The sequence below is a fragment of the Tachypleus tridentatus genome, chromosome 7, assembly GCF_004210375.1.
Source record: "Tachypleus tridentatus isolate NWPU-2018 chromosome 7, ASM421037v1, whole genome shotgun sequence".
In the NCBI taxonomy this organism is placed as follows: domain Eukaryota; kingdom Metazoa; phylum Arthropoda; class Merostomata; order Xiphosura; family Limulidae; genus Tachypleus; species Tachypleus tridentatus.
This window is the reverse complement of record NC_134831.1, coordinates 35,651,099-35,676,148: the sequence shown is the minus strand read 5'-3', so window position 1 is coordinate 35,676,148 and position 25,050 is coordinate 35,651,099. Positions and strand designations below refer to the sequence as shown.

At 33.7% G+C, this 25,050-nt stretch overlaps 1 protein-coding gene, 1 long non-coding RNA gene and 1 pseudogene across 3 annotated transcripts; all 3 read right to left on the bottom strand.

Annotated features, from left to right (window-relative positions):
• Positions 1-3,410: 3,410 nt before the first annotated feature.
• On the bottom strand, positions 3,411-4,325 carry LOC143255427 (uncharacterized). The gene is made up of 2 exons (XR_013030638.1): positions 4,233-4,325; positions 3,411-3,588 (listed from the first exon to the last, which is right to left on the bottom strand). It is a non-coding gene; the product is annotated as an uncharacterized LOC143255427 (long non-coding RNA).
• On the bottom strand, positions 4,326-12,826 carry LOC143257651 (UDP-glucose 4-epimerase-like). The gene is made up of 5 exons (XM_076516695.1): positions 12,788-12,826; positions 10,636-10,815; positions 9,080-9,260; positions 8,695-8,789; positions 4,326-4,421 (listed from the first exon to the last, which is right to left on the bottom strand). The coding sequence occupies exons 2-5, from the start codon at positions 10,810-10,812 to the stop codon at positions 4,326-4,328; spliced, it is 549 nt and encodes a 182-aa protein (XP_076372810.1). The 5' UTR covers positions 10,813-10,815; positions 12,788-12,826.
• Positions 12,827-12,830: 4 nt separating this feature from the next.
• Positions 12,831-21,779, bottom strand: LOC143257650 (UDP-glucose 4-epimerase pseudogene; annotated as a pseudogene). The gene is made up of 3 exons (XR_013031975.1): positions 21,622-21,779; positions 14,087-14,202; positions 12,831-12,899 (listed from the first exon to the last, which is right to left on the bottom strand). The product of XR_013031975.1 is annotated as a UDP-glucose 4-epimerase pseudogene (transcript).
• Between the last annotated feature and the right edge of the window lie 3,271 nt (positions 21,780-25,050).

Below are 25,050 nucleotides of genomic sequence, written 5' to 3'. Positions count from 1 at the left end.
TCGGAAGAGCAGTCTGCAAAAAAGTTAGTGGTTTCAAATTTGCTGGTCTACAACAACCACAACTTTCTGAATTTCCCTATCAGATTATCTATGGGATTCGCAATCATTTCAAGCTAACTGGTATAAACAATTCCTATCGTCAAGATTCTGATTCTGCAACTTGTTACTCTTGTGAGAAGTTTTCTCCAAATCTCGTAAGACATTCGCGTTTGTTAAATGGTAAAAACCAGAAAGATTGCAAAAACACACCAAAAGTGTAAGCTATCAAAATTCAATGATAGCATGGATCCGTTCAAAAGCACCAGAAATTTGTCAGTTCAAGCCAAAAAAATTAAAGAGAAAATGAAGTAAAACTGAACAGACTTTATCTTTCAAAAGTGATAGAAACACTCGTTTTTCTTGCTGAAGAAAATATTGTAATTAGGGGTGACCATGAAGATTGCTCTAAAACATATAATTCTTATTATGTAAATAGAGGGAATTTTCTTGAACTTTTGCACATGTAGAGTAAGGATCTTCAATGGTATAAGGAAAAATTTACAGATATTGCTATCCGACATAAAGAATGGTTGATTTGGAATACTCAAAATGAAATTTTAAATCTGGTTGCGATTAACGTGAGAAAATTAATAACAGATAAAGTAAAATCCGGTGTTTTTTTTCTGTCATCGCAGATAAGACCATGAATGTCAGTCGTGACGAGCAACTTTCTCTTTGCTTTCGCTGCATCTCAGAAGATGTCATTAAAGAAAAGTTTGTAAGCTTCTTCTTGTTGAAATCAACAAAAGCCCAAGCCTTTTTTGAATTGATCATAGAAACTTTAGTACAACGGGGTCTCGATCTTTCTATGATAGTTGGCCAATAACATGAAAGATGAACATGTTGAGCTTCAAAGTCTAATCAAAACTGTGGCTCCAAAATTAATTTATGTCCATTGTTTTGATCACTTGCTTAATCTCGCCATTCAAAAATCATAAAGAAAACTCAATCACTGAGAAACACTCCAGGAACAATCGAATCAATTTATTCTTTTCTCGAGGGACGCTCTAAGTATCAACCAAATTTTTCAGGAAATTCAAAAACGTCGCGGAGAGAAAGTCATTGTACTTCAGTCTCAAATTGACACCTGCTGGGCCTTAAACCATGCCGCAGTATTGGCCTTGAAGAAAAGCATTGAAGCTACAATTCTCGCCCTTCTTAAACTTATTTCAAACGATCCCAGCACTTCGGCCATGGGTAAAGGCCTTTTAGTTTCAATCTGTGACTTAAAATTCATCTTCACTCTCCTAGTCTTGAAAAAATCTTTACTTGAAACTTCGTCTTTGTCAATTTATCTTCAATCAGAAAAAATGAATGTTTATTGGCGAGAAAATCTGCTGATACAACAACGAACAAATTTAAATCACCAGAGACGAACGAAAAATATTCAAAGCTATTGGACGAAGCCACAAATTTGATGAGACATAAAATAAATAATTAAAAAATAACGAGATTGAATTTGCTCTTTAAAAGCTTGAACAGTGAGAAAGAAGATGGCGTCTTGCGCATAAGAGGTTGGACTATCAAAATCTACAGTATCAAATGCAAATTAACATCTAAGACACGTTCTGTGTCAGCTATTTGAAACTGATATATTGTAACAATGCAACCAGAGGAAAAAGATGCTACACTTGATGTCTACACTTTGTGACTTTTACGGACTGAATGAGAATCAATTATCTTTATAAAGCATGATTATGGTTGTGTCGTCTTTCGATCAAGAAAAACAAAATCCTGTTTGTCTTCGGCATATAATTTGTGAAAATGGGTTTATGAGAATGGCATCTCTTAACTCATTCCAACTTATTCTTAATTGGTGCAACTATTCAGCACTGTTCTGAACAAATACAAAAACAAAGATAAACAAGGGGAGTTATTTATCAATCTGATTTACTATCAGGAAAGGTAACTTTAAATATCTGGACATCACGTTCTATCTTCCCTGCAAGAAAATCAATTGACTGGTAATTATGGAACCCACATCTTGCATGCTTTCAGAACAAGGAAAGTAAAAGTGTTACTTAAGTGAATCTGACATCTGGAAAATACAGTAGTTTTTCAACAAATTATATTCATGTTGTTATAAAAACACGTAGGTTCAACAAAACTTGACAGAAATGAAATACAATACTATAACCCAAGCACTTTCGAAAGGTGGACCTTTCTTCTTCAGGGGCCAACTGTATATCACTCCCAGTTTCTAAACAAATTACATGTTAACCTTCAATGAGATAGTAGGAACCACATAGCATTTTAAGTGACATTACTCCAGAAATGGTAGAACTCATCACATTCAAATAAAATCGTTTGCCCATAACACTAAGAAATGGAAAGATGAAAACCATTTTATAAAAATAAAAAAGCAAGGAATAATAAAGCTCTTTAACTCTCCTATGTATGATTTGGAAAAACAAAATCAAAATTCCCTTCAACAGAAACAGCTATGCATAAATACAATAGCACAAATCGAAACACTATAAAACAAGAACCCTAAACTACAGTAAAATGGAAAATATCTTTCACCATCGAAAACTGACATAAAAAAGTCTTTAATGGCATGCAAGTATTAACAGTTAAACACACGAATTAATACGAACTAAATAACAGCACTTAAAATGACACTGTTTTACCATGAAAATATCACTTTAAAATAACAGCTGCAATTAATTAAATTGAAAAATCTAAACCATAATTAACAGGAACTAAAGACATAAAGATTTTTGTAAAAGCAAAAGCTCTTACACAACAAAATAATTACATATATTTTTATACAAATCACAAAACTTAACCTAAATATCAAAAACACACACGCACACACACATATATATACAGGTCCACAAGGCAGATTTCCCAACACGAAATGAAAATGACTAGTGTAATCTTAAAAAAAATCTATACATTCATTATTCAAATGACCCCCTGACCCCCATGCTGTAGTCGGGCTAAAGTACGCAAAAATTAGCGAAACATTAATATTTTAAATTATTTACAAAATGTGAATACATTTTAGATCAAAAGAAACATTTAATAATAGAATTAAGAAAATAATTATTTTTTATAATCTAATTAAAAAATACAAACATTTAAAAACATTCTTTTTCCTCTGAAAAACTTTATCACAAGATAAACATTAATCAAAAAAACAGAAAATTTCATTCTGTTTATATTTTTGTATATTTATCTTATAAACATAAATTAGAAAAAAAAATCTCTACATATTCATTATCCAACTATAACGTGACCAGGTGGTTAAGGCACTCGACTCGCAACCCGAGGATGGCGAGTTGACAGAAGATACGTTGTTGAATCTATTATTAGGCTAGTAATGAACTGAAGTTAAAATACAGTTAAATAAAGTACGAAACGAAACGTTGGCTTGAAATATTTAATTCACACAATGCAAAATTAAATACACTTAATATTCAAGTTATTATAAGCAATTTAAGAAATTTGTTAAACGGGAATGGACTTCCACATCAATCGAAAAGTAGGCTGTATCTCATGAATAGCCTTGAGGATTGTTAGAAAACCACCGCCAGGTGTCTCTACCTAAAATGTAAAGAAAACGTATTGAAATATGGACTCTTTAGCAAGATACTTTGTGTTCTTATGTAAAAAAAGTCTAATTTATTTCTTTAACATATATTATTATAACTTGCGAATGTTTAACTTTTTTCTTTTTGTAGAAGACAAGTTTTTTCCTTCGCCTCCATTTTTAGACGTTGTGTAAATAATAAAATATTTAAAATAGCTTACTGAAATCATGTCTTGTAGCTTATCATAAAGCTACAAACTGGACTGTCGGTTTTTAGCGTAATAACTCTTTAGATTTATCACTGAGGGGCATAACAGTATGAAATAGCTTTTTTCAATTTATTGAAAATATAAATAAATATATATTTGTTATTATTGATGGTTGAAATATTTAAATTTATCTTACACAACGTATTTTGGAACTGTTTGTTTTATATAAGTGTATTACAGCAAATAAACTTATCAAATTCAAAAGAATTGTATTCATAAACTTCAGATAAGTTTGCCCTAGTGTAAATGCGAACAAGAAGTTTTTTTTCTCATAATTGTCTTTTAATTATTAATAAATGGCAGGTGTTTTGAAAATTAAGGTATATTTTAACATAATGAGTTGCATATATTACTTATTATATGCTCAACAGTAAGATTTCTGTACTTACACATGCCATCTAATGTTCGACGAGGCTCCCACTGAAGCTCTTTTCTAGCCAAATATATGTCTGAACATAGCCGGGGACATCAATTCCTCGATTTTACAGATGGCAAAGGAATCCTTTTCCGGAAACCTTTTCGAAAGTGTTTATCATTTGAAGAACAGAATAACTCTTCCCAACTCCAAGGTTATAAGCCTTCAACAAGAAAGTGAATTAATATTCCTAAATAATATAGTTTGGTTTGTATGTTTACGATTTATGGTAATGATACGAATATCAGTACATGATTATTCTTTCCTTAATTAATTCTAATTGACTTTCGTAATCTAGTTCATACCATAAAAGTGTTTGTTCACGAAACTGGTTATACAATTAGCGCCTAAACTACTATAATATCTGTTGTACCTCAGCCGGCTTGATGAGCTCTGGGATTAAACGAAAGGTCTTGTAGGCTCTGGACAAGGCAAATGAAATGTTGTTGACATATAAATATACATTATGTTTTGCTTTCACTAATAAGTTTCTTTTTAAAACCACAGTGTCTTCTTATTCTATCATTGGTGTTCTATGTAATGACCCTAACCACTAAATGAAGCATTTGTACAGTATACCTCAGTATCCTGTCCTCTTTATGTGCTTTCCAAAGCGCATCAGCCACAAATAGCTGATGATTTCAGATGGCTCATTGGAAGTCCAAGATCCATGGGAGAGGTCTGCGAATGTATAGAATTTTGGGATGAACTGCGATGTTGACTTGGCATGTGGTTGAATGCCTTTTCTTCATGGAGTCATAAGTTACATTGCACAACAGAGTTTTTGCTTCTTGAACACTGTTGGGTGTTCTTTATAGATTTTTGGCTGGTGATCACGAAAATCACATCCAGATTTGCGCATCACGTACCGTTTCATCGAAATCTTCAGTTTTGTCATGTTTTTCTTATATTTGTGTCCAAACATTTTCGTTTCTGTAAGAGACTTATGAACAATGTTTTGTGTAGTCTGGGCATGTCCAGACATGAAATCGGGCCAGGTTGGAAGCTGTTCTGTGGAAGTATGCAGCCCGAAGCCAGCTTCACACTGTCTCAGCAGGCTATAAAAGTAGCTTGCATATACAGATGCTGCTCATCAGATTAATATAGACCTTATAGTGTATACGTATTGTTTCAGAATATAGCATTGCCTCAGTAGCACTGTAACAAGTAAGTTAGATATTATAGACGTTTTACAGGACGATTGATGACGGTCAATATGTCTCATCAATGTCGTAACAGCCGCAATACATTCTGCTATATTTGAGGCGAGTATACGCTTGTTCATCAGAGACGCTCAATGACTGCTCTTGTGAAGAAAGCATATCATCTGTACTTCGGCTGTAAAATTGGTGATCAAGACCAGGAATGGGCGCCTCACATTTGTTGTGCGACATGTGCTGTCTGTGTGAGAGCTTGGCTCAGAAGCACTCGAAAGACAATACCGTTTGTTGTCCCGATGATATGGCGAGAACAAAAGACCATGTGACAGATTATTACTTCTGTTTGACTAATGAGTCTGGTTTCTCTGCCAAAACAAGAAGTCAATTGAATACCCTATTCTTCCTACAGCAATGAGACCCGTGCCACATGACGACAGCCTTCTAATTCCGAAACCACCAGAGGAATGGACCTTAGACGAACCAGATGAAGAAACTGCAATGCAGGGAACTGGCAGTGACATTGATTCGGATTTTGAACCGTGCTTTTCAGGCGATCCACGTATCATAACACAGTTAGAATTAAATGATCTGTTCAGAGATTTGGGTCTGTCAAAACCAAAAGCCGAATTGCTGGTTTCGAGACTGCAGGAATTATGTTTGCTGTCACCAGGTACGAAAATTTCTGTTTGTCGAAGCCGTCAAAATGATATAACCAAATTCTTTGCACAAGTTGACTGTCTCTGTTTCTGTGTTGACATCGAAGGATTGTTCTCTGCTTTGAGTTGTGACCATGATCCGCAAGAGTAGCGTCTCTTTATTGATTCATCAATGTTAAGCCTCAAAGCTGTTCTGTTACATAATGACAACGTTCACCCTTCAATACCTGTTGGCTATGCAGCACACATGAAAGAAACCTACGAGAACATGGAAATGTTGCTGAAGCACATCCAGTACAGCAAGTACAACTGGAATATATGTGGAGATCTGAAAGTCGTTGCTCTGTTACTGGGACTGCAGCTCGGCTATACAAAGTACTGTTGTTTCATCTGTGAATGGGACAGTCGTGCCAAAGAGTCACATCATTCTAGATAGAGCTGGCCACTCCGTGAAAAGTTAGTTCCAGGACAGAAAAATGTGGTGCATGAACCGCTTGTCGACCCGGCAAAGATTTTTTGCCTCCTCTTCATATAAAATTGGGACTTATGAAGAATTTCGTGAAAGCAATGAACAAAGGAGGCGAAGGTTTTTGATATTTAAGACATATTTTCCCAAGAATAACTGAGATCAAAGAGGGCATTTTTGTTGGCCCTCAGATCAGACATGTTATAAGTGACAAGCAGTTCAAAGATCTGTTAGTTGGGCCGGAAAAGATTGCCTGGGAAGCCTTCACAGACGTTGTTGACCATTTTCTTGGCAATTACAGAGTCCCACATTACATTCAGCTGGTAGACAAACTTCTCAAAGCATACAAAACAATGAAGTGCAACACGTCACTCAAGACTCATTTCCTCCACTCACACTTTGACTTCTTCCTGGTAAATCTCGGTGTTGTCAGTGACGAACACGGTGAAAGGTTTCACCAGGACATCGTTACAATGGAAAAACGATATCAGGGCAACTGGAATTCGTCAATGCTTGCTGACTACTGTTGGACACTGCAACGTGATGCACCGGACATTGAATACAAACGAAAATCAGGAGCAAAACACTTTTAATTATGTTGAACTTAATAGCGTATTAGAAACATAAACGCAATTAAATACGTTATTGCCGGTAAACAGTTAACTGTCTATTTCTCAGAGTTCCTAAGCGATGAAGCAAAACCAAAACTATATTTGTGCATACCCACCGGGTATTTGTCACAATCAGCAAAAACTTTTCAAAAATATTGTTTTGCAGTGATTTATTAGCACCTAGCCTGTACAAAATCATATTTCATGGTGGCACAATGACGTCAACACTTCGTATTTTTTTGAGTTAGTATAGCTGCAACGTGCAACTCACATCAATTTCGTGGAAAAATCATTATGTCAGTGGTAACCGACAATAAACTTGTCAAACTTTTGAGGCATTTAAGTAGACACGAGCTTCACTCCGACGTGTTTCCATCTGTTGCATGTCTGGCACATCTCACGCATCTTTCGGTAGCTGTTCTTCTATTTCTTTGTTTTGTTTACTTTTGTGTCGTTTCATGCATTGTCTTTTATTTTTACACTTCCAAGAGGATTTCTACTTCAGCTACAACGGATCGTTGTGTTCTTTGCTTATTGTCAGTGTTAAGTTAGTGTGCAAGTAACAGCAAGCAGCTTTTTTTTCTTCCCTGATAAGAGAACTTTGAGCAATAATATACTGTAATGCTCCCCTTCCAGAGTAAGTTAACATTAGGCAATATTTCCACTTGCAAATCGACGTATTTGAAATGAACCAAATGTTTTTAACATATATTTTCACAGGCTGCGGGACTGTCAGGAGCAAGGTGATTGGATATGCATGAATCATAAACAATACAATTCATTGCATCATCATAAATAAAGAGAAAAAATTACAGTTTTACTGCTAGAACGTTGTTACTTTATTAATAGAATACAACACTAAAAGCATAAATCTTTTCTTCTGAATTTTACCACTTTTTTAGCCTAAGAAATAAATTACCAACTGTCTAAGTAATACATAGTTTTTGGAAGACAAACTATGTAGTTCCAGCAAGATAAAGTATCTGGTGTGTGTTTCTTATAGCAAAGTCACACGGGACTATTTGCTGAGCCCACCGAGGGGAATTGAACTCCCTGATTTTAGCGTTGTAAATCCGTAGACTTACCGCTGTACTAGCGGGGGCAGAAGTACCTAATGTTTATAAAGCAAATTATGTGGTTTTCGCAGGGAAATTCTTGAAGACAATTACTTTGTTTTTACAAGACAAACTATGAAGTAATTTCAAATCAAAGTATGCAGCTCTTGAAATTAGACTATGTGATATTTGCATCTATTAATACAGTGTGATAATTAATAAAAATATTTTGACATATCTTGAATTTGAAAGCGTTATTATGCTCCATGAGTTTAGGCCTCAAAAAAAAGTTGATCAAAAGCATTTTTCATGATAGTAACAATAACTTGTAAAAATTAAATTTTAAATATATTGGTAAATTAAGAAAAATGAATAAACCTATAACTCTAAGGATATTTGAAAACATGATACAAATGTTTTTAAAAATGGGATATATTAGCTAATGTGTTTCAGTGAAGAAGTTTTGAGATATAATATGTATATTTTACCATAAATCCTTTATAACTCGAAGTTTCGTGCATTTTTCGTAGAACAGCTACGTTCCCCAGAGCCAGGTCCATCACATGAACGTAGTCTCTCTCAACTAAAATATTTTAAAAGAATTATTTTCTACTGAGTGAATAAATTTGCGGGTACCACATGGTTTTACAGTTTAAAACTTGAAAACGTGGAATCCATAAATTTTAAAATAGCGTAACATTTTTTAACATCATTGTTATTAAAAAAACATATATTTTAAGAGAAAAAGTTAATATTATTTTTAATAACTATCATGGAGATGTTACTACACTTATTTTGACGTGTAATGCCTATACATGATCGTGTTTAGGCTATTTAAAATTAATAATGGCTGCTAACTACCAACAGAAATACCTGTTCCATCTGCGGTGTTGAAATCATCACCAAAAATGTTCAATTGTGGTCGTCGACCAACAGCTACCTGACAAATAAAAGCCACCAACTGGCTTGGAGGACCCACAGGATCCTCGCCTATTTGACCAGTTTCATGAGCTCCAACAGGCGAGAAATACCGGAGGGCCACTGCTGTTAGATTCTGCAAACAGGGTACAAAGAAATTATTTTGTAAAGATAGTTTTCATAGCATAGCAACACGAAATGGCACGCAATACATGTAAATTATAATGTATTAAAGTGGCTAGGGTTATAATAATCGCGCATTGTAAGTAAACCCTGATGTACAAATATTCATTTGATATTAAGTAAAAAGAACAGGTGAGTTGTATTAAGATTAATTTTGTGCCTTGCTAAAAATTTATACTTTTACAATTAACTACTTACACTCACATTCTGCTGTGGGGCTCAAAAAGCCCATTTGATGTACTGATCAAACTCTTATATTACCTTCAGTTACTTCTATTGACACCCCAATGGATGTTTGTACCGAAAAAGAAATTCTGTTTGGAAATCGGTCTGTCGTATCAGACCATGTTGGCTGTGTTTGGTCCTCTCCACGTTTATGAGGAAGGGTGAATACAGTTTCAAACATAGGATTCCAGGACTACAAAATTCGATGCCAGATACGGGTTTAGCGATTCTTAAAACCTACGCCTATACTTATATCATGCCCGGTTGACCTTTCGAGCACATTGGTATATCATATAGAAAAGGACATCCTTTGTACATCCCCGAATCCGCCTGCCAAGTTTTGGTTTGGTGTGTTTCGAATTCCGCACAAAGCTACTCGAGAGCTATCTGCGCTAGCTATCCATAATTTAGCAGTTTAAGACTAGAGGGAAGGCAACTAGTCATCACCACCCACCGTCAACTCTCGGGCTACTCTTTTACCAACGAATAGTGGAATTGATCGTCACATTATGATGCTACCATGGCTAAAAGGGCGAGCATGTTTGGTGTGACGGGAATTTGAATCCGCGATCCTCAGATTACGAGTCGATGGCCTTAACCAAGTTTTGTTGTGTTATCTTCAAAATTGTGGAATGAGTTCGCAGATAAATAAACAAAAATCAATCACAGTGTGAATTAATACAGGATCATTTCAAGGCTGATACTATCAGCTTTTATATATATTCCAATAATTTTCTTAATTCATTTTCTTAAAAATCAATCACAGTGTGAATTAATACAGGATCATTTCAAGGCTGATATTATCAGCTTTTATATATATCCCAATATTTTTCTTAACTTCATGTATAAGAAGAAAATATTTTTACCTGAAATTATTGACCTTCCCTAGGGCTTTAGTTATTATCTTATAAAACAGTTAGGTTATCAATCTAATTTTTAAGTTCTATCATAATTAGAATATACACTTGCTATAAAACTTGATAAAAGGTTGTAACTATAAATACAATAAACAATTTAAAAATACAACTGTTAAATAATTATAGAGTATTTTCACATGGCATGAATCAACACGTCTTAGATGTCTGAAAATTATTTACACATACTTTATTTCCTACACACATGTCTTTCAAAATTTCTTCGCAAAAATACTTTGTCTTCGCATATGGATTAGTGCACGACTTTCCCACTGGATGTCGCTCGTCGATTGGAATATACGCAATGTTCCCATACACGAGCGATGAGCTTGAATATACGATCTTCGTAACATTAAACTCATTCATAACCTAAATGATAAATTATAAATTATTATGTTATGGTCAGTATGACTAAAAGAAATATATTTTTACTTAAAGTTCAGGTATTAAATGCCTTATACTGATGTATTTAAGATTTAGGTCGTATAAAAAATTGATAAGTGTAACTTTATCTTTACTTAATGTGTGTGTGTTTTTTCTTATAGCAAAGCCACATTGGGCTATCTGCCGAGTCCACCGAAGTGAGTCAAACCCCTGATTTTAGTAACTACTTAACAGAAAAGTGACAATAACAACGAAAAAACCTCACACAGATGACAGTTTCTGCGTTTGTTTTTTGTTAAATCTGTATAAGACTATATGGCTTTCACTCCATTAAAATAAACAAACTGCGACTAAAACGTTTAATGTTATTTATATCCACATGTTTACAGTAAAATTATATTTTATTTTTCTTCGCCTTATATAATAATAAACATTTCATTGTTTACTATTATATGTCAGAACGTTTTCTCTTAAAGTACGGTAAATATTAATAAATTGTACACATACATACTCAAGTTACACTCGCTGAAAAGTGGCTTTAAACGCGTTTTGAAGATTAGATTCACGCGTGCTTCATATTGAATTATGGTTGCATTGTAAGCTTTAGGCTTATTAAAAGCAAATTGTTGTAGGAATTGAGACACGTGAACTTACTTAATTCATACTGAATTAAAACATGTCATAACTCAGTTAAATTAACAGTTATCAGCCGCTGCACAAATATATGTTGAGTTGTTTAAACCTGATTACAAATTTAACCGTAGCGTTATTTCGATCCAACTACAAGTGGGTGAGAATTGGTATATATTGTTCTAGGTAATAAAAAAATAGGACTGTAGATGTTGCACAATTTTACTGATAAGTCATCCATTACTTTACGAATTGTGCCATAAAAATAAGGTGAAGAATTTGTAAAAGCCGAGTTTGATTTATCCACCACCATGAAAATGATAAATCTTGGAAGTTATATGAATAACTTAGTATGCGAAAAATATATGAGTGAAATATATTTAAGAGTTTCTCACATAATCTACCATTCAACTGTGCCGTTTTATATTGAAATGAGAATTATTTGCTGTTTTGCATATCACATAATATAATCCACAACTTTAAACTTATTTTAATGATTACATTTGCCTGTAAGAAACTGATTACATTTGCCTGATTTCATTTTTGAGAAAATAGCACACCTTTGATTCCTCTATTTTCTTACGCTAACTTAATAATGGACAGAAACTGTAAATATTTCATTCAGTTTAGGTCTAATTACCTAGTTACTGGCTATGATGCTGAAACTGCTGTATTTACCATGAAACACTACACTATTAAATTCAAAATGCTTCAACTAAATAAGGTTTTTTACTGTAACAGCTAGTAGGGAAAGTACCTTTGATCTAAGCAAAGCGAAATCTTAAGTAAATATGTGTGTGTACACAGTAATCTGGTGTGATATAAATACGTTGGAAGGTTGTTTGTCTGACCTCTCCAATCGCTGCATTCGCTTGTATATCATAACAGCTTCGAAACGAAAACAGAAGGATAATAAGGTTAATACGAGAATATTACATAAAGAACTTCGAATTCATTAGCCGTTTTCGATTTTCAGATTGCTCAAGGAATTTGATTTATGTTATTAAACAACAGAATTATGACTTCAATATACCAACGATGTAAACGTATGTAAGATAACTTATGCTAGATAAAGCTAGGTTCTTACTGAAAGGTTATTCGGTTTCTTAATTCTTTCATAGCTTTCACGTTGCTAGAAGTGTGTTACGAAATATGATAAACTTAAGAATTTTATACTCTGACATAACAAAAACAGCTTGCTATGTGTACAAATTTTGTCCAGAAAATCTGGACTAATACACTTTTTGAAATAATACAAACACTGACAAAAACAATGAAACTAAACCAATGTAAAGTTACTAGGTGATATTTATAAACCTTTCCTTACCTCCAACAGGGTCAACAACGATCCAATATTGTTACAATAGTACTCAAGGGGATATCAACTGATTCACCCATTTTTTAAGGGCAGCCACGTGGATTACATAATCAGGTTTATGCTGAGAACAAAATGTAGAATTTGATGTTTATAATGATTAAGAAATTTTGTATAAAATGTTACTTAACAGCTGCTCTCAGTATTTGCTCAAGAGAATTTAAAGTCTTATAGAATTTACGATGAAATAACATCTAATTGCATAACGGAGAAATTATAACAGTTCAACTGATATTGTAAATCATGTTTGTGCATGATGCTTATTTCATTTAAAATAAAATACGGATCTAAACCTATGTAGTGTAACTTTGAAAGAAATAATTTTAGAACTTTGACGTATTTACTCAGCAACTAGCTCAAAAATTAGTCAAAAACTAATCTTAATATATTTAAACAGCTGTGTAAATCCATATTTTCATTATAAATCACAACGGCATCTATAAACCAAAACATGAAACACGAAATCAAAATATATTGAGCTATTTTATAATTGGGCTAGTGAAGTACAAAAGTAATAACATTAGAACAGTTTACCATGTTGTTCTGCAACTATATTACTACAAATAAATAATAGCATTAGAACAGTTTACCATGTAGTTTTGAAACAATATTTCCACAAAGAAATAATAATATTAGAATAGCTTACCATGTTTTTCAAACTGTATTACAACATAGGAGTAATAACACTATAACAGTGTTATAGTTCTGAAACTATATTATCGCATAGAAATAATAAATTTACCACAGTTTACCATGCTTTTTTGAAACTATATTACCATATGGAAGTGATAACATTAGAACAGTTTACCATGTAGTTTTGAAACAATAATTTATTATTTTCTAAGATATCATTTCTCAAGATTCAATAACATGATATATTAAATGAGCTTTTATAATGTCGTAATTAATGTTAAAAGCCATTATTACCGAACGGCATTGAAGTATGTTATTTCATATTTACTTCCAATGAGAAATATTTCTATTTGTAGAGATGTTAAATGATGTAGATGCATTAACTTACATTTTAAATATGAGTCTGATTAGTTGATGTTAAACATAACAAACTACTGGAATGTGAAAAAAAAATCTAAAAATAGTTACACTGTACTTAATAAAATAAAATTTGATTTACAGAATGAGATTATGTGCATAATATTGTTTAGCTTCACTATAATTATCTGTATATTATTCCTCGAAAACTCTGGCACATTGTATCTTTTTTATCCAGAAAAATCAAAAGTTGAAATATACCTTGCTGAATATTTCTCTTAAACTGCCCTTATCGACAACATCGGTTTTATAAAAGATAACTGTCTTGTCTGTTATTTCTTGAATTCTTCGAATGACTGGCGGTGTCGTTCCATTTCCTAAAAAAAAGTAAATAATCATTAGCGTACTTAAACATTTCTAACCATATTAATTTCTTAACACTTCTCATATAATTTTTTACCAAAGAACAAAATTTCAGGGATTTTCATCAAAATTTTCAGCATTAAACCTTGATAGCAAGTTATACAACCCAATAATTTATTTAAACATGACAATCTAAAGCTTGTTACTTCCCTCTTCAGATCCATGTCCGTTAATGAAAAACTTGTAACTTCCCTCTTCAGGGCCAAGTCCATCAATATAACACTTGTTATTTCCCTCTTCAGGGCTATGTCCATCAATGTAAAACTTGCTACTTTCTTCTTCAGGGCCAAGTCCATCAATGTGAAACTTGTTACTTTCTTCTTCAGGGCCATATTTATCAATGTAAAACTTGTTACTTCCCTTTCTAAGGCAATGTTTATCAATGTAAAACTTGTTACTTCCCTCTTCAGGGCCAAGTACATTAATGTAAAACTTGTTACGTTCTTCTTCAGGGCCATGTCCATCAACGAAAAAAACTTGTTATTTCCCTCTTCAGGGCTATATCCATCAATGTAAAACTTGTTACTTTCCTTTTCAGGGCCATGTTTATCAATGTAAAACGTGTTACTTTCTTCTTAAGGGCCATGTTTATCAATGTAAAACGTGTTAGTTCTCTCTTGAGGGCCATGGTTATCTATGTAAAATTTGTTACTTTTTTCTCCAGGGCTATGTTTATCAAAGTAAAATTTGTTACTTCTATCTCCAGGGCCATGTTTATCAAAGTAAAAGTTGTTACTTCTTAACCCGGATATCCCGTGTTTTTAGATATTAGCACTGAATATATTGTATTTCTTACATATTAGGCTGTGGAAATTTTCTTTGTTTCGTAGATAATAGACACTGGATATCCTGTATTTATTAGATATTAGACACTGAATACCCTGTTTTTCTTAGATATTAGCCTGTGGATATCCTGTGTTTTTTAGATATTAGACTGTAGATATCCTGTATTTCTTGGTTATTAAACACTGAAAATCCTATGCCTTAGATATTAGAGACTATATATCCTGTGTTTCGTGTATTTAATCACGATGGCTTGTTTTCGTGCCCTTTTTGATACCACACGTTGCACTTTCAACTGTGGAATGTTGTTTTGTGAAAGTTTATTGTGGGCCTGATATATTTCTTTGTTGTAGTGCATATACTTAATAACAAATATTCAAATACTTTTGCGTTAGTTTTGGAGTCGTATAAAGGTACTATAATATGTCCTTGATGAAAGATGTCTCGAGGATATTCTTTAAGAAAGCTGTTTAATTCAGTCGTCTGTTTCTTTGGTTAGAACTCCTTCCTTAGCTATAGGTTTTATAGCATCAGTTTTGGTGTTTTGTTTTCTGCGCTTTTTTTAAACTATCAGATGTAGTTCTTGACATATGCCAGGGATACCTGCTATGATAATAGAGTGTTTGCATGGTTAGTATGTTTTTGTTTCTTGTGACTGTGTGTTAGTACTTTGCAGATAGTTTTATTTGTTTTTTAGATGTTAGAAGTGTGAAACCATCAATGTCCACGTGAGTCTTGATAGTTTCTCGCGTCGGTGATTGTGTTACAATGTCCTCGGTGTTGCTGTTATCTATTTCAGAATTTGTTGGTTTAGGCTGTTTATTTATTACTTGCGTTTATTTTTTCCACATTGGTTGTTTGCATTATAGCATCAGCCATCTTATGCTCTATGTTCTTCACTATGTATCCTTGTTAGTGCTAACTACAGCCATCTCGTGCTTCTTTATTCCTCACTGTGTATCCTTGTTAGTTCTAGTATCAGCAATCTCGTGCTTCTGTGTTCTTCACATGTATCTTTGTTAGTTCTAGCTTCAGTTATCTCGTGCCTCTATTTTTATCACATGTATCCTTCTTAGTTCTTGCTTCAGCCATCTCATACTTCTTTGTTCCTAACTGTGTATCCTTGTTGTTATAGCATCAGCATTCTCGTGTTTCTATGTTTTTACATGTATCCTTGTTAGTTCTAGCATCAGCAATCTCGTGCTTCTATGTTATTTACATGTATCCTTGTTAGTTCTAGCTTCATCATCGCGTACTTCTATGTTCTTCCCAGGTATCCTTCTTAGTTCTAGCTTTAGCCATATCATTACTCTATGTATCCTTCTTAGTTCTAGCATCAGCTATATCGTGCTTTATGTTTCTCACTGTGTATCTTTATTAGTTCTAACTTGAGTCATCTCGTGCATCTCTGTTACTCGCTGTGTATGCTTGTTATTTATAGCATCAGCCATCTCATGCTTCTATATTTTTCATTATGTATCCTTGTTAGTTCTAGAATAAGTCATCTCGTGCTTATATGTTCTTCACTATGCATCGTTGTTAGTTCTAGTATCAGCCATCTTGTGTATGCTTGTTATTTCTAGCATTAACCGCCTCGTGCTTCTATGTTCTTCACTATGTATCCTTGTTAGTTCCAGTATCAGCCATCTTGTTCTTATATGTTCTGTACTATGTATCCTTGTTAGTTTCGGTAAATTATTTGTGTTAGTAGACATATTAATTTTTAATGTTTGTTAATTCCTTTTTGGCTACTCGGAATAAGGAATTTTATTCGGTATTTAATCGAAGCTTGGCTACCTATACAAGACTAACATTAAGGTTTCTTTATGGAAGATGCCATTTCCACTGACTCTGAAGTGACGTTACGTTGTGTTTTGATTGATTTTTTTAATCTTGAAATATGCTATATGTGTTTGTTCTTGTTGCATGTTTCATCAACATAAAGTATTGAAGGTGTTTCAAGGAGGCTGCCTTTCCGCATCAGGAGGGTAAGGAGTGTGGTGCCATTATAAACAAGTTCGCCCACAAATCGAGTAAAGGTAATGTTAGTAAAGCATATAATCTACACGTGACTTTGTTTTTAATTTTTTTTCGGAGCAATGCTGAATTATGTTTTTACTCTATTGTGACCGGATGTGTGTATTTTCTTATAGCAAAACTACATCAAGCTATCTGCTGTGTCTACCGAGAGGAATTGAACCCCTGATTTTAGCGTTCTAAATCCGTAGACTTAACGCTGTTCCGGCGGGAAACTCTTGTAACTGGAACAAACATTCACTGCCTTATATCTGTATGGGTGTTTGGTTATTGTGTGCGACCTGGGAGTGTCAGTTTTTAAACAACTTTCTTCCTCCATCTAAGGCCCGACATGGCCAGGTGGTTCTAGTTATATCTTAATCAATCGAATGCTTTCTCTATGTCGAGAAAGCAGGCAATAGTGCATTTCTTTTGATTAAAACTGTCAACCATAGTTTCAGTTTACCAATCAAATCATCTGTTTTTGCTGAAAATTTCTGAAACCATTAGGGACAAGAGAGGGTAAGTTTGATATGATATTCAGAAATGTTGAAGTCCTATTACTAATAATTATTTCAGAGAGCAATAAATATCTTTTATTTTGTTTTTAATTTCGTGCATAGCTACACGAAGACTATGTGCTAACTATCCCTAACTGAACAGTGAAAGACTAAAATGAAGAAATCTAGTCACTAAGCCTCACTTCCTAATCTTTGGCTACTCCTTATCAACAAATAATGGAAATAAGTGTCACATTATAACGATCACATGGCTGAAAGGACAAGTATGTTTGATGGGACGGGGATTCGAACCTGCGACCCTCAGATTGCGAGACGAGCACTCTTAACCAGATGTCTTTGCTAGGCTACCTAACAGTCAGAGAATTGTACGCGACCAGGCATGGTCAGGTTTTTAGGGCTCTCAAATTGCAGTCTATGAGTCACGGGTTCGAATCCCCTATCATATTAAACATGCTAGTCCTTTCAACTGTGGGGACGTTATAAACTCGGCCAATCCCACTATTCGTTGGTAAAGAGAAGCACAAAATTGGCGGTGGGTGGTAATGACTAGCTGCCTTCTCTGTAGTCTCACACCGCTAAATTAGACACGGCTAGCGCAGATAGCCCTCGTGTAGCTTTGCGCAAAATTCAAAATCAAACACGCGATAATGATTTGATTAGTATGTATCTGGGACGTACTGTTAGTTAAATAATTCTGTATGTCTGGGTATCGACTTTGGGACAAGTGGGGGAGTCTAGCACCCGTCAAGAACAGAAAAAGAAGTGTTTGGGGTTTCCTTTTTTTAATGCTGTAAATGTTTAACAATAATATTCAGTATCTGATGTTTCTTCATTAGTTTTAATTGCTGAATTCGGTAATCATTCATCTAAATACCTTGCATATTCTGTGCAACTGTTGTTTTTTATTCTAATCAAATTGTGGTTCTCTTATTGGCTTCTTATAATGGGGTTCGATATGGAAGACATGTTATAGGTAAGTCAAGACCAACATAGAAGTTAGAACACTTTTTTACTGATTTGAGATGACCTAATACAGAAGTCCAAGATATCGTTTGAACTATATGAATACTTTTAATGAGTAAGGTGTTGTCATTTAACAACACACACATTGACTGTTTTCTAAAAAATCAATATTTCATTCTATTTAAACTATTTGTTTTTACATCTGAGGTCCTTATGCTTACCTTTGTGATCTATTATTATTAAGTTTTTGTGCTGATTTAGTTTCTTTAATAAATTGATATCTATTGTTTTAGTTGTAGAACAATAAACTGCTGCTGTTGTACATTTTATTTAGTAAATTTATATCTATTATCACATTTTATTTGTTTTCACTAATTGATTCCACCATTATTTGTGTAACAGATAGGACTGACTTATGTAGTAATGAAATACTCCTATTTGGGTGATTTCTTTGTGAGCTGTCTAATCTAGTTTCAGTATGACAAGTAAAGTTAAATAAATAATTCTTATTTAACGCGGTTTTAGCTAAGACTAAAACATTGGTATATTTGAGCAACTGTTTCTTCGATCTCCTGCGTTTTGGAAGCGAGAACACTCTGGATATTAACGTATTGGTCTATGAATTTTTAGGCCAAAGTCGTATCCACTAATTGTTGCACTAGGTATGGAATGATAGGTGTCATGTGATTTTTGGCTATTGTAATTCAGAGAGTGATACAGTTTTGAGGATTCTGGTATTCATTAATGAGATCAAATAATGCGTTCTTTATCGCTTCAATGATTGGACTGTTTTCTCAAATCATATTGGTAGTTCTTGATATTTCATATATTCCTAATGCTAGTCGGTTTCCTTTGTTTGACTTCTAGTTTTTTTGGTTTATTAGCTGTTTTTGGTTTCTCCTTGTGGGTTTGAACTATGTATTTGTAGGTTAATTATGTAACTGGTTTTGTACTTTAACAATACGTTTTCATCTGTATAGGTGCTGGTTTAATACTTCTTTGTTGTGTTTGTTTCATGTGTGCGTATTGTTATAATGTGATTTGTGATGTACATTCTTGTTTTGACTTCTTTTTTTTTGACAACTCTTATAGCTAGTTATGTATTGCTGTTTACACTAATAAGGAAAAGGTGTTTCGTGTTATTTTATGTAATGTTGTGGTCTCCACGATAACTCACGCAACATATGATTGGTATGATTAGTTTACTTTCTAGCCATATGTAGTTTTATTTGACGGGGTTTGTATTATTTGATTTACTAATAGTTATATTATACAAAGTAGTAATGGTGCGAAGTGGTGTTTGGCTATTTTTATGAATACTGTGACACATTCTTATTGATTTTGTGGATTTCTTTACCGCGTGACGAATTCAAAGAATGTACATTGGCTGCGTTTGTAATTAGGTTGATTTTTTGTTCATAACATATCTGGTCTATGTGTTGATCATCTTGTTGCTCTGTAGTAATGCTTGCGGATTAAGGTTGTGGGTAAGGGAAAGTTTTATGTGTTACTGTTACATGTCCAAAACGTTGGCCGGTGTTATAGTGTTGTCGACTCTGAATCTCTGGTACTACAGAATACCTTTTGATATCACACTCTGAATATCTCTTGTGATTCATGTTTGGTTACTAATGACACCTTCTGATATCATACTCGGAATATCCTGCGATTCATGTGTGAATATTAATGACACTTTATGATATCATACTCTGAATATTTTGTTATATGTGTGAATACTAATGAAACCTTTCGATATCATGCTGTGGATATCTTGTGATTCACGTGTGAATACTAAAGGTACCTTCCGATATCATATTTTGGATGTCTTGTGATTAATTTGCCTAACGATACCATGTTCTGGATATCTTGTAAATCATATGTGAGTACTTTAATCATGTTCGTTGGATTTTGGATTTTGTTCAAGATAATTCGTTCGTTCTCTATTTGTGTAATTTATGTTTTGAGTGTGAGTCGATTTGCAGTTTGTTCAGTTTTTATGTTTGTGTGGATATTCTTTATTACAAACGATTTAAGGTTTGCTCACTTTTAGTAATGCTTTTCTTTAGACATAAAGGAAGAATTCATCTAAATAGTACTTATTATTATTACTCTAATCAAAACTGAGAAAGCTAATAAAATGTGATACTTACGACTGATGAGATAGAGAGACAAGCGACAATTGAAGTTAATGCTAGTGTTAAATATCCCTCACAAAGTTAAAGAGGAACCTGTGTAAATATTTTTGGATTTCTTTAACCATAATTCAATTCTAGTTGCTGTACCAATTCAGTGCGCGGATCAGGAACAGAGATATGTAGGGCGAATAAGGAGATAAGATCAGAACACCATTCTCTGATGTTATTCATCAAGGGCGTACACCAAGTTTTGTCATAATTAGACCAAATAATTGGAATGCTTGACGTACAATCTGTGGGTCGCTGGATCGAATCTCGTCAACAAATGCATTCGCCTTTGGGGCTGCAGTGTGACAGCCAATCCCCCTCTTCGTTGGTAAAAGAGTAGCCCAACTGTTGGCGGTGGGTGGTGTTGTATAGCAGCCTTCCCTTTAGTCTATCACTATTAAATTAGGGACGAATAGCGCAGATTACTCTCGTGTAGTTTTGCGCGAAATTCAAACCTTTTTTACTTAATGTTAAATTACGAAGTAGAAATTCGAATAAACAGTAAGAAGATTTCCCTTATGATGATAAAAGCAAATAGCTCTTTTGGATTTGAAAACACACTCTGGATTACTGAATTGTAGTAAATAACTGGGTACGAACAAATAAATTTTCACTCCAGTTCAAATCGGTGTAAATTTTATAAAATATAAAATAAAATGATACAGATTTTCTAAATCTGATATATTTTTAAAACGTTTATGACGTCAGCTCGAAATAGAGCGTAAACGTAAACTGTTTATTTCCGTACAAACATTTTATCGAAGTCGAACTCAAGTTATTTTTATTTGCCTTTTACAACAATCGGCAGTTTTTTGAAACATTGAATTTTCTCCAAACAGATAACAGGCGCTCGAACACAAAAATGGACGACTAGCAGAAACTATTGTAAGGAAGTTATGTTTCTTACCTGAGCTAGCATTGACGCAGTTGTCAACGGCTACAACATTATAACCAGCATCCAACAGTGCGACTGTGATGTGACTACCAATGTAGCCCGCAGCTCCTGTTATGAGTGCTGTAGTCATCTCGTAATATTGCAAGTAACAGACACGCGAACTTTTTATGATTTCTTGTATGTACCAGAAAACAAAACAGTGACGCGCAACTCAACATATGGCAGACACATATATTATATACACTAAAAAGGAGTAACATGCTATGAATGTACTATAGTATAGAACTGATACTATATATATACAACTCCTAACATATGGTGGCTGTTATTTCAGGCAAAGATATAAATATATACCTCCAGATTAGAAATATGTGACGTTAATTTATATGAAGGGTGATAATAAAAGTAAATCTATGTTCAGTAACAAAAAAAATCCATAGTCTTTCACTGACAGTTGTATCCCGTTCACTTACTGGGCCGATCATGTACATTGGCCCGTCATGGCTAGGTGGGTTAAGGCGTGCGACTCCTAATCTGAAAGTCGTGGGTTCGCATCCCTATCGTACCAAACATGCTCGCCCTTTCATCCGTGGGGCGTTATAATGTGACACGCAATCCCACTATTCGTTGGTAAAAGAGTAGCCCAAGACTTGGTGATGGGTGGCGATGACTAGCTGCCATCACTCTAGTCTTACACTGCAAAATTAGGGACGGCTAGCGCAGATAGCCCTCGAGTAGCTTTGCTGGAAATTCAAAAACAAACAAACAAACACGTACATCACAGATTGTGGTTTACAACATAAGATGTTTTATCTGAAACGCCATTAACATTAGTTATTTAGTCTTATAACATTATAATATCTATTTCGACACAATAAGTAGAGCATTGTTTGAATCTAAGACACATCTTGAACTGAGAAATTATCTAATTATCCACGTTTCCCTGATACACCCACCAGAACTCTCTGAAAAAAAAAAGAATCCCACCTAGTTTTAGATATTACCACCTGTGATCAAATACTGAAGTTTAAATGTTTAAAATAAACAAAAAACATTTAAGTTGGAAGTTAAACTTCATATTTCTAACAAAAATATGATAAATAAGTTATGTTACAAGTTTAGTACTTATTATATTTAATATAATTTGTTCAACATTACAAGATGTCACGAACAGAACTCATAATCTTATTATATTTCTCCGTAAACAACTAAATTCATTTAGGCTTTTGCTAAATGTAATGATATTCAAGCTACTCATCATGTGTTTATAATATCACAATATAAGACCTTTTACACAAATTTAAGACATTTTTAAACTTTCACTTGCATTCTTTAATATCTTACAAAGGGTTTAAGATAATAATAAACCACAGTTACCAAACTGATAGCTTCACATATAGCATTGGTAAAAATGTCACAAAAATATTAATTCATTAATTAGCTAGGCTAAGTATGTTGTTTTATCTATCATCATGGCCCAATTTGCAACCAAGTTAGAAGTAATTAAAAATATATATGTAATATTCTAGGCATACTCTGAGGTGTGCTTAAATAACCTTTGATACTATACAGCACATTCAAAATATATATGTGAAAACGGCTGGTTTTGGTTGAGAAAATTGTTTATGTAGAGGAGCGAACAACGTTTCGACCTTCTTCGGTCATCATCAGGTTCACAAAGAAAGAAAGAGGTAACTGACCGATAGCTGACCACATGTTTGAAGGGGGTTGAGAAACTGAGTATAGGAATGTAGAGGGCGGGCTTAGATGTTTGATTATATTTGTTAATATAGGTATAAAGGTGTTCCTTTATATTGGTTTATTTTGGGCTCATAACTGAGCACGCTCAAAGTTTTAAGAGGAGGTAAGCGCTCATAATTTAGAAGCGATAGAGTAAAGGAAAAGTATTTCCACAACAATAACCCTCTAAAAAATTGGATTTTGACATCTGTGATAAAATACAAACTATGGCAAGGTCAAGTTGTGCAAATAAGAATGATATTGTAAAATATAAACTATGGAAAGATCAAGGGGTACATGTAAGAATGACATTGAAAAATACGAGTTATGACAAGGCCAAGTTGTACAAGTAAGAATGATTTTATAAAATACGAACTATGACATACCAAGTTCTACAAGTAAGAATGATATTATATCATAAAATACGAACTATGGCAAGGCCAAGTTGTAATGTAAGAATGACATTGTAAAATACGAACAATGACAAGGCCAAGTTATACAAGTAAGATGTGTGTGTGTTTTTTTATAGCAAAGCCACATTGGGCTATCTGCTGAGTCCGCGCAGAGGAATCGAACGCCTGATTTTAGCGTTGTAAATCCGTAGACTTACCCCTGTGCCAGCGAGGCACTATATACGCAAGAATGACTTTGTGAAATACGAATTATAACAAAGCCAAGTTCTAAAAGTAAGAATGATATTATGTCTTAACATACGAAGTATGATAAGCCCAAGTTGTACAAGTAAGAATCATATATTATAAAATACGAACTGTGACAAAGACAAATTCTACAAGTTTTTTATGGTATTATATTATTAAATACAAACTATGGCTAGGCCAAGATGTGCAAGTATGAACGATATTATAAAATAGAAACTATTGTAAGGCCAAGGTGTACAAGTAAGAATGATAATTTAAAACACAAACTAAAGCAAGGCCAAGTTGTACACGTAAATATAATATTATAAAATACAAACAATGGCAAGGCGAAGTTGTACAAGTAAGAATGATATAAAATAGAAACTATGGCAAGGCCAAGTTGTACAAGTAAGAATTATATTATAAAACAGGAACTGTGACAAAGCCAAGTATAACAAGAAAGACTGATATAATATAATATAATACGAACTATAGCAAGGCGAAATTGTACAAGTAAGAATGGTATTACAAAATAGGAAGTATGGCAACACCAAATTGTAACAAGTAAGAGTGATATTATAAAATACGAACTGTGGCAAGGGCAAAGTGTACAAGGAAGAATGACGTTATAAATCGCAAACTATGGCAAGGACTAGTTGTAAAAGTAAGAACAACAATATAAAATGCAAATTATGCCAAATTCTATTTGTACAACTAAGAATGATATTATAAAATAAAAACTATAGAAAGGTCAAGTTGTGATAGAGAGAAAAATGTTATAAAATACGAAGTATGAGAAAACCAAGGTGCACATGTAAGAGTGACATTTTAAAATACGAAATATTTTACGAATTCTCGTAAATAGTGATGTTTAGTAGGGATTACCTAGAGGATTCTTTCAGTATTTCTTCGAATAAAATAAAAATAGTTATAAATATGTAAAGAACCACTTCAAAACTATTGTGTAAACTGAGAGCAGAATAAGAATCATATTATGAGATAAAAACTATGACAAGGCCAAGTTTTAGAAGTAAGAATGATATTATAAAATATTAATTATGTC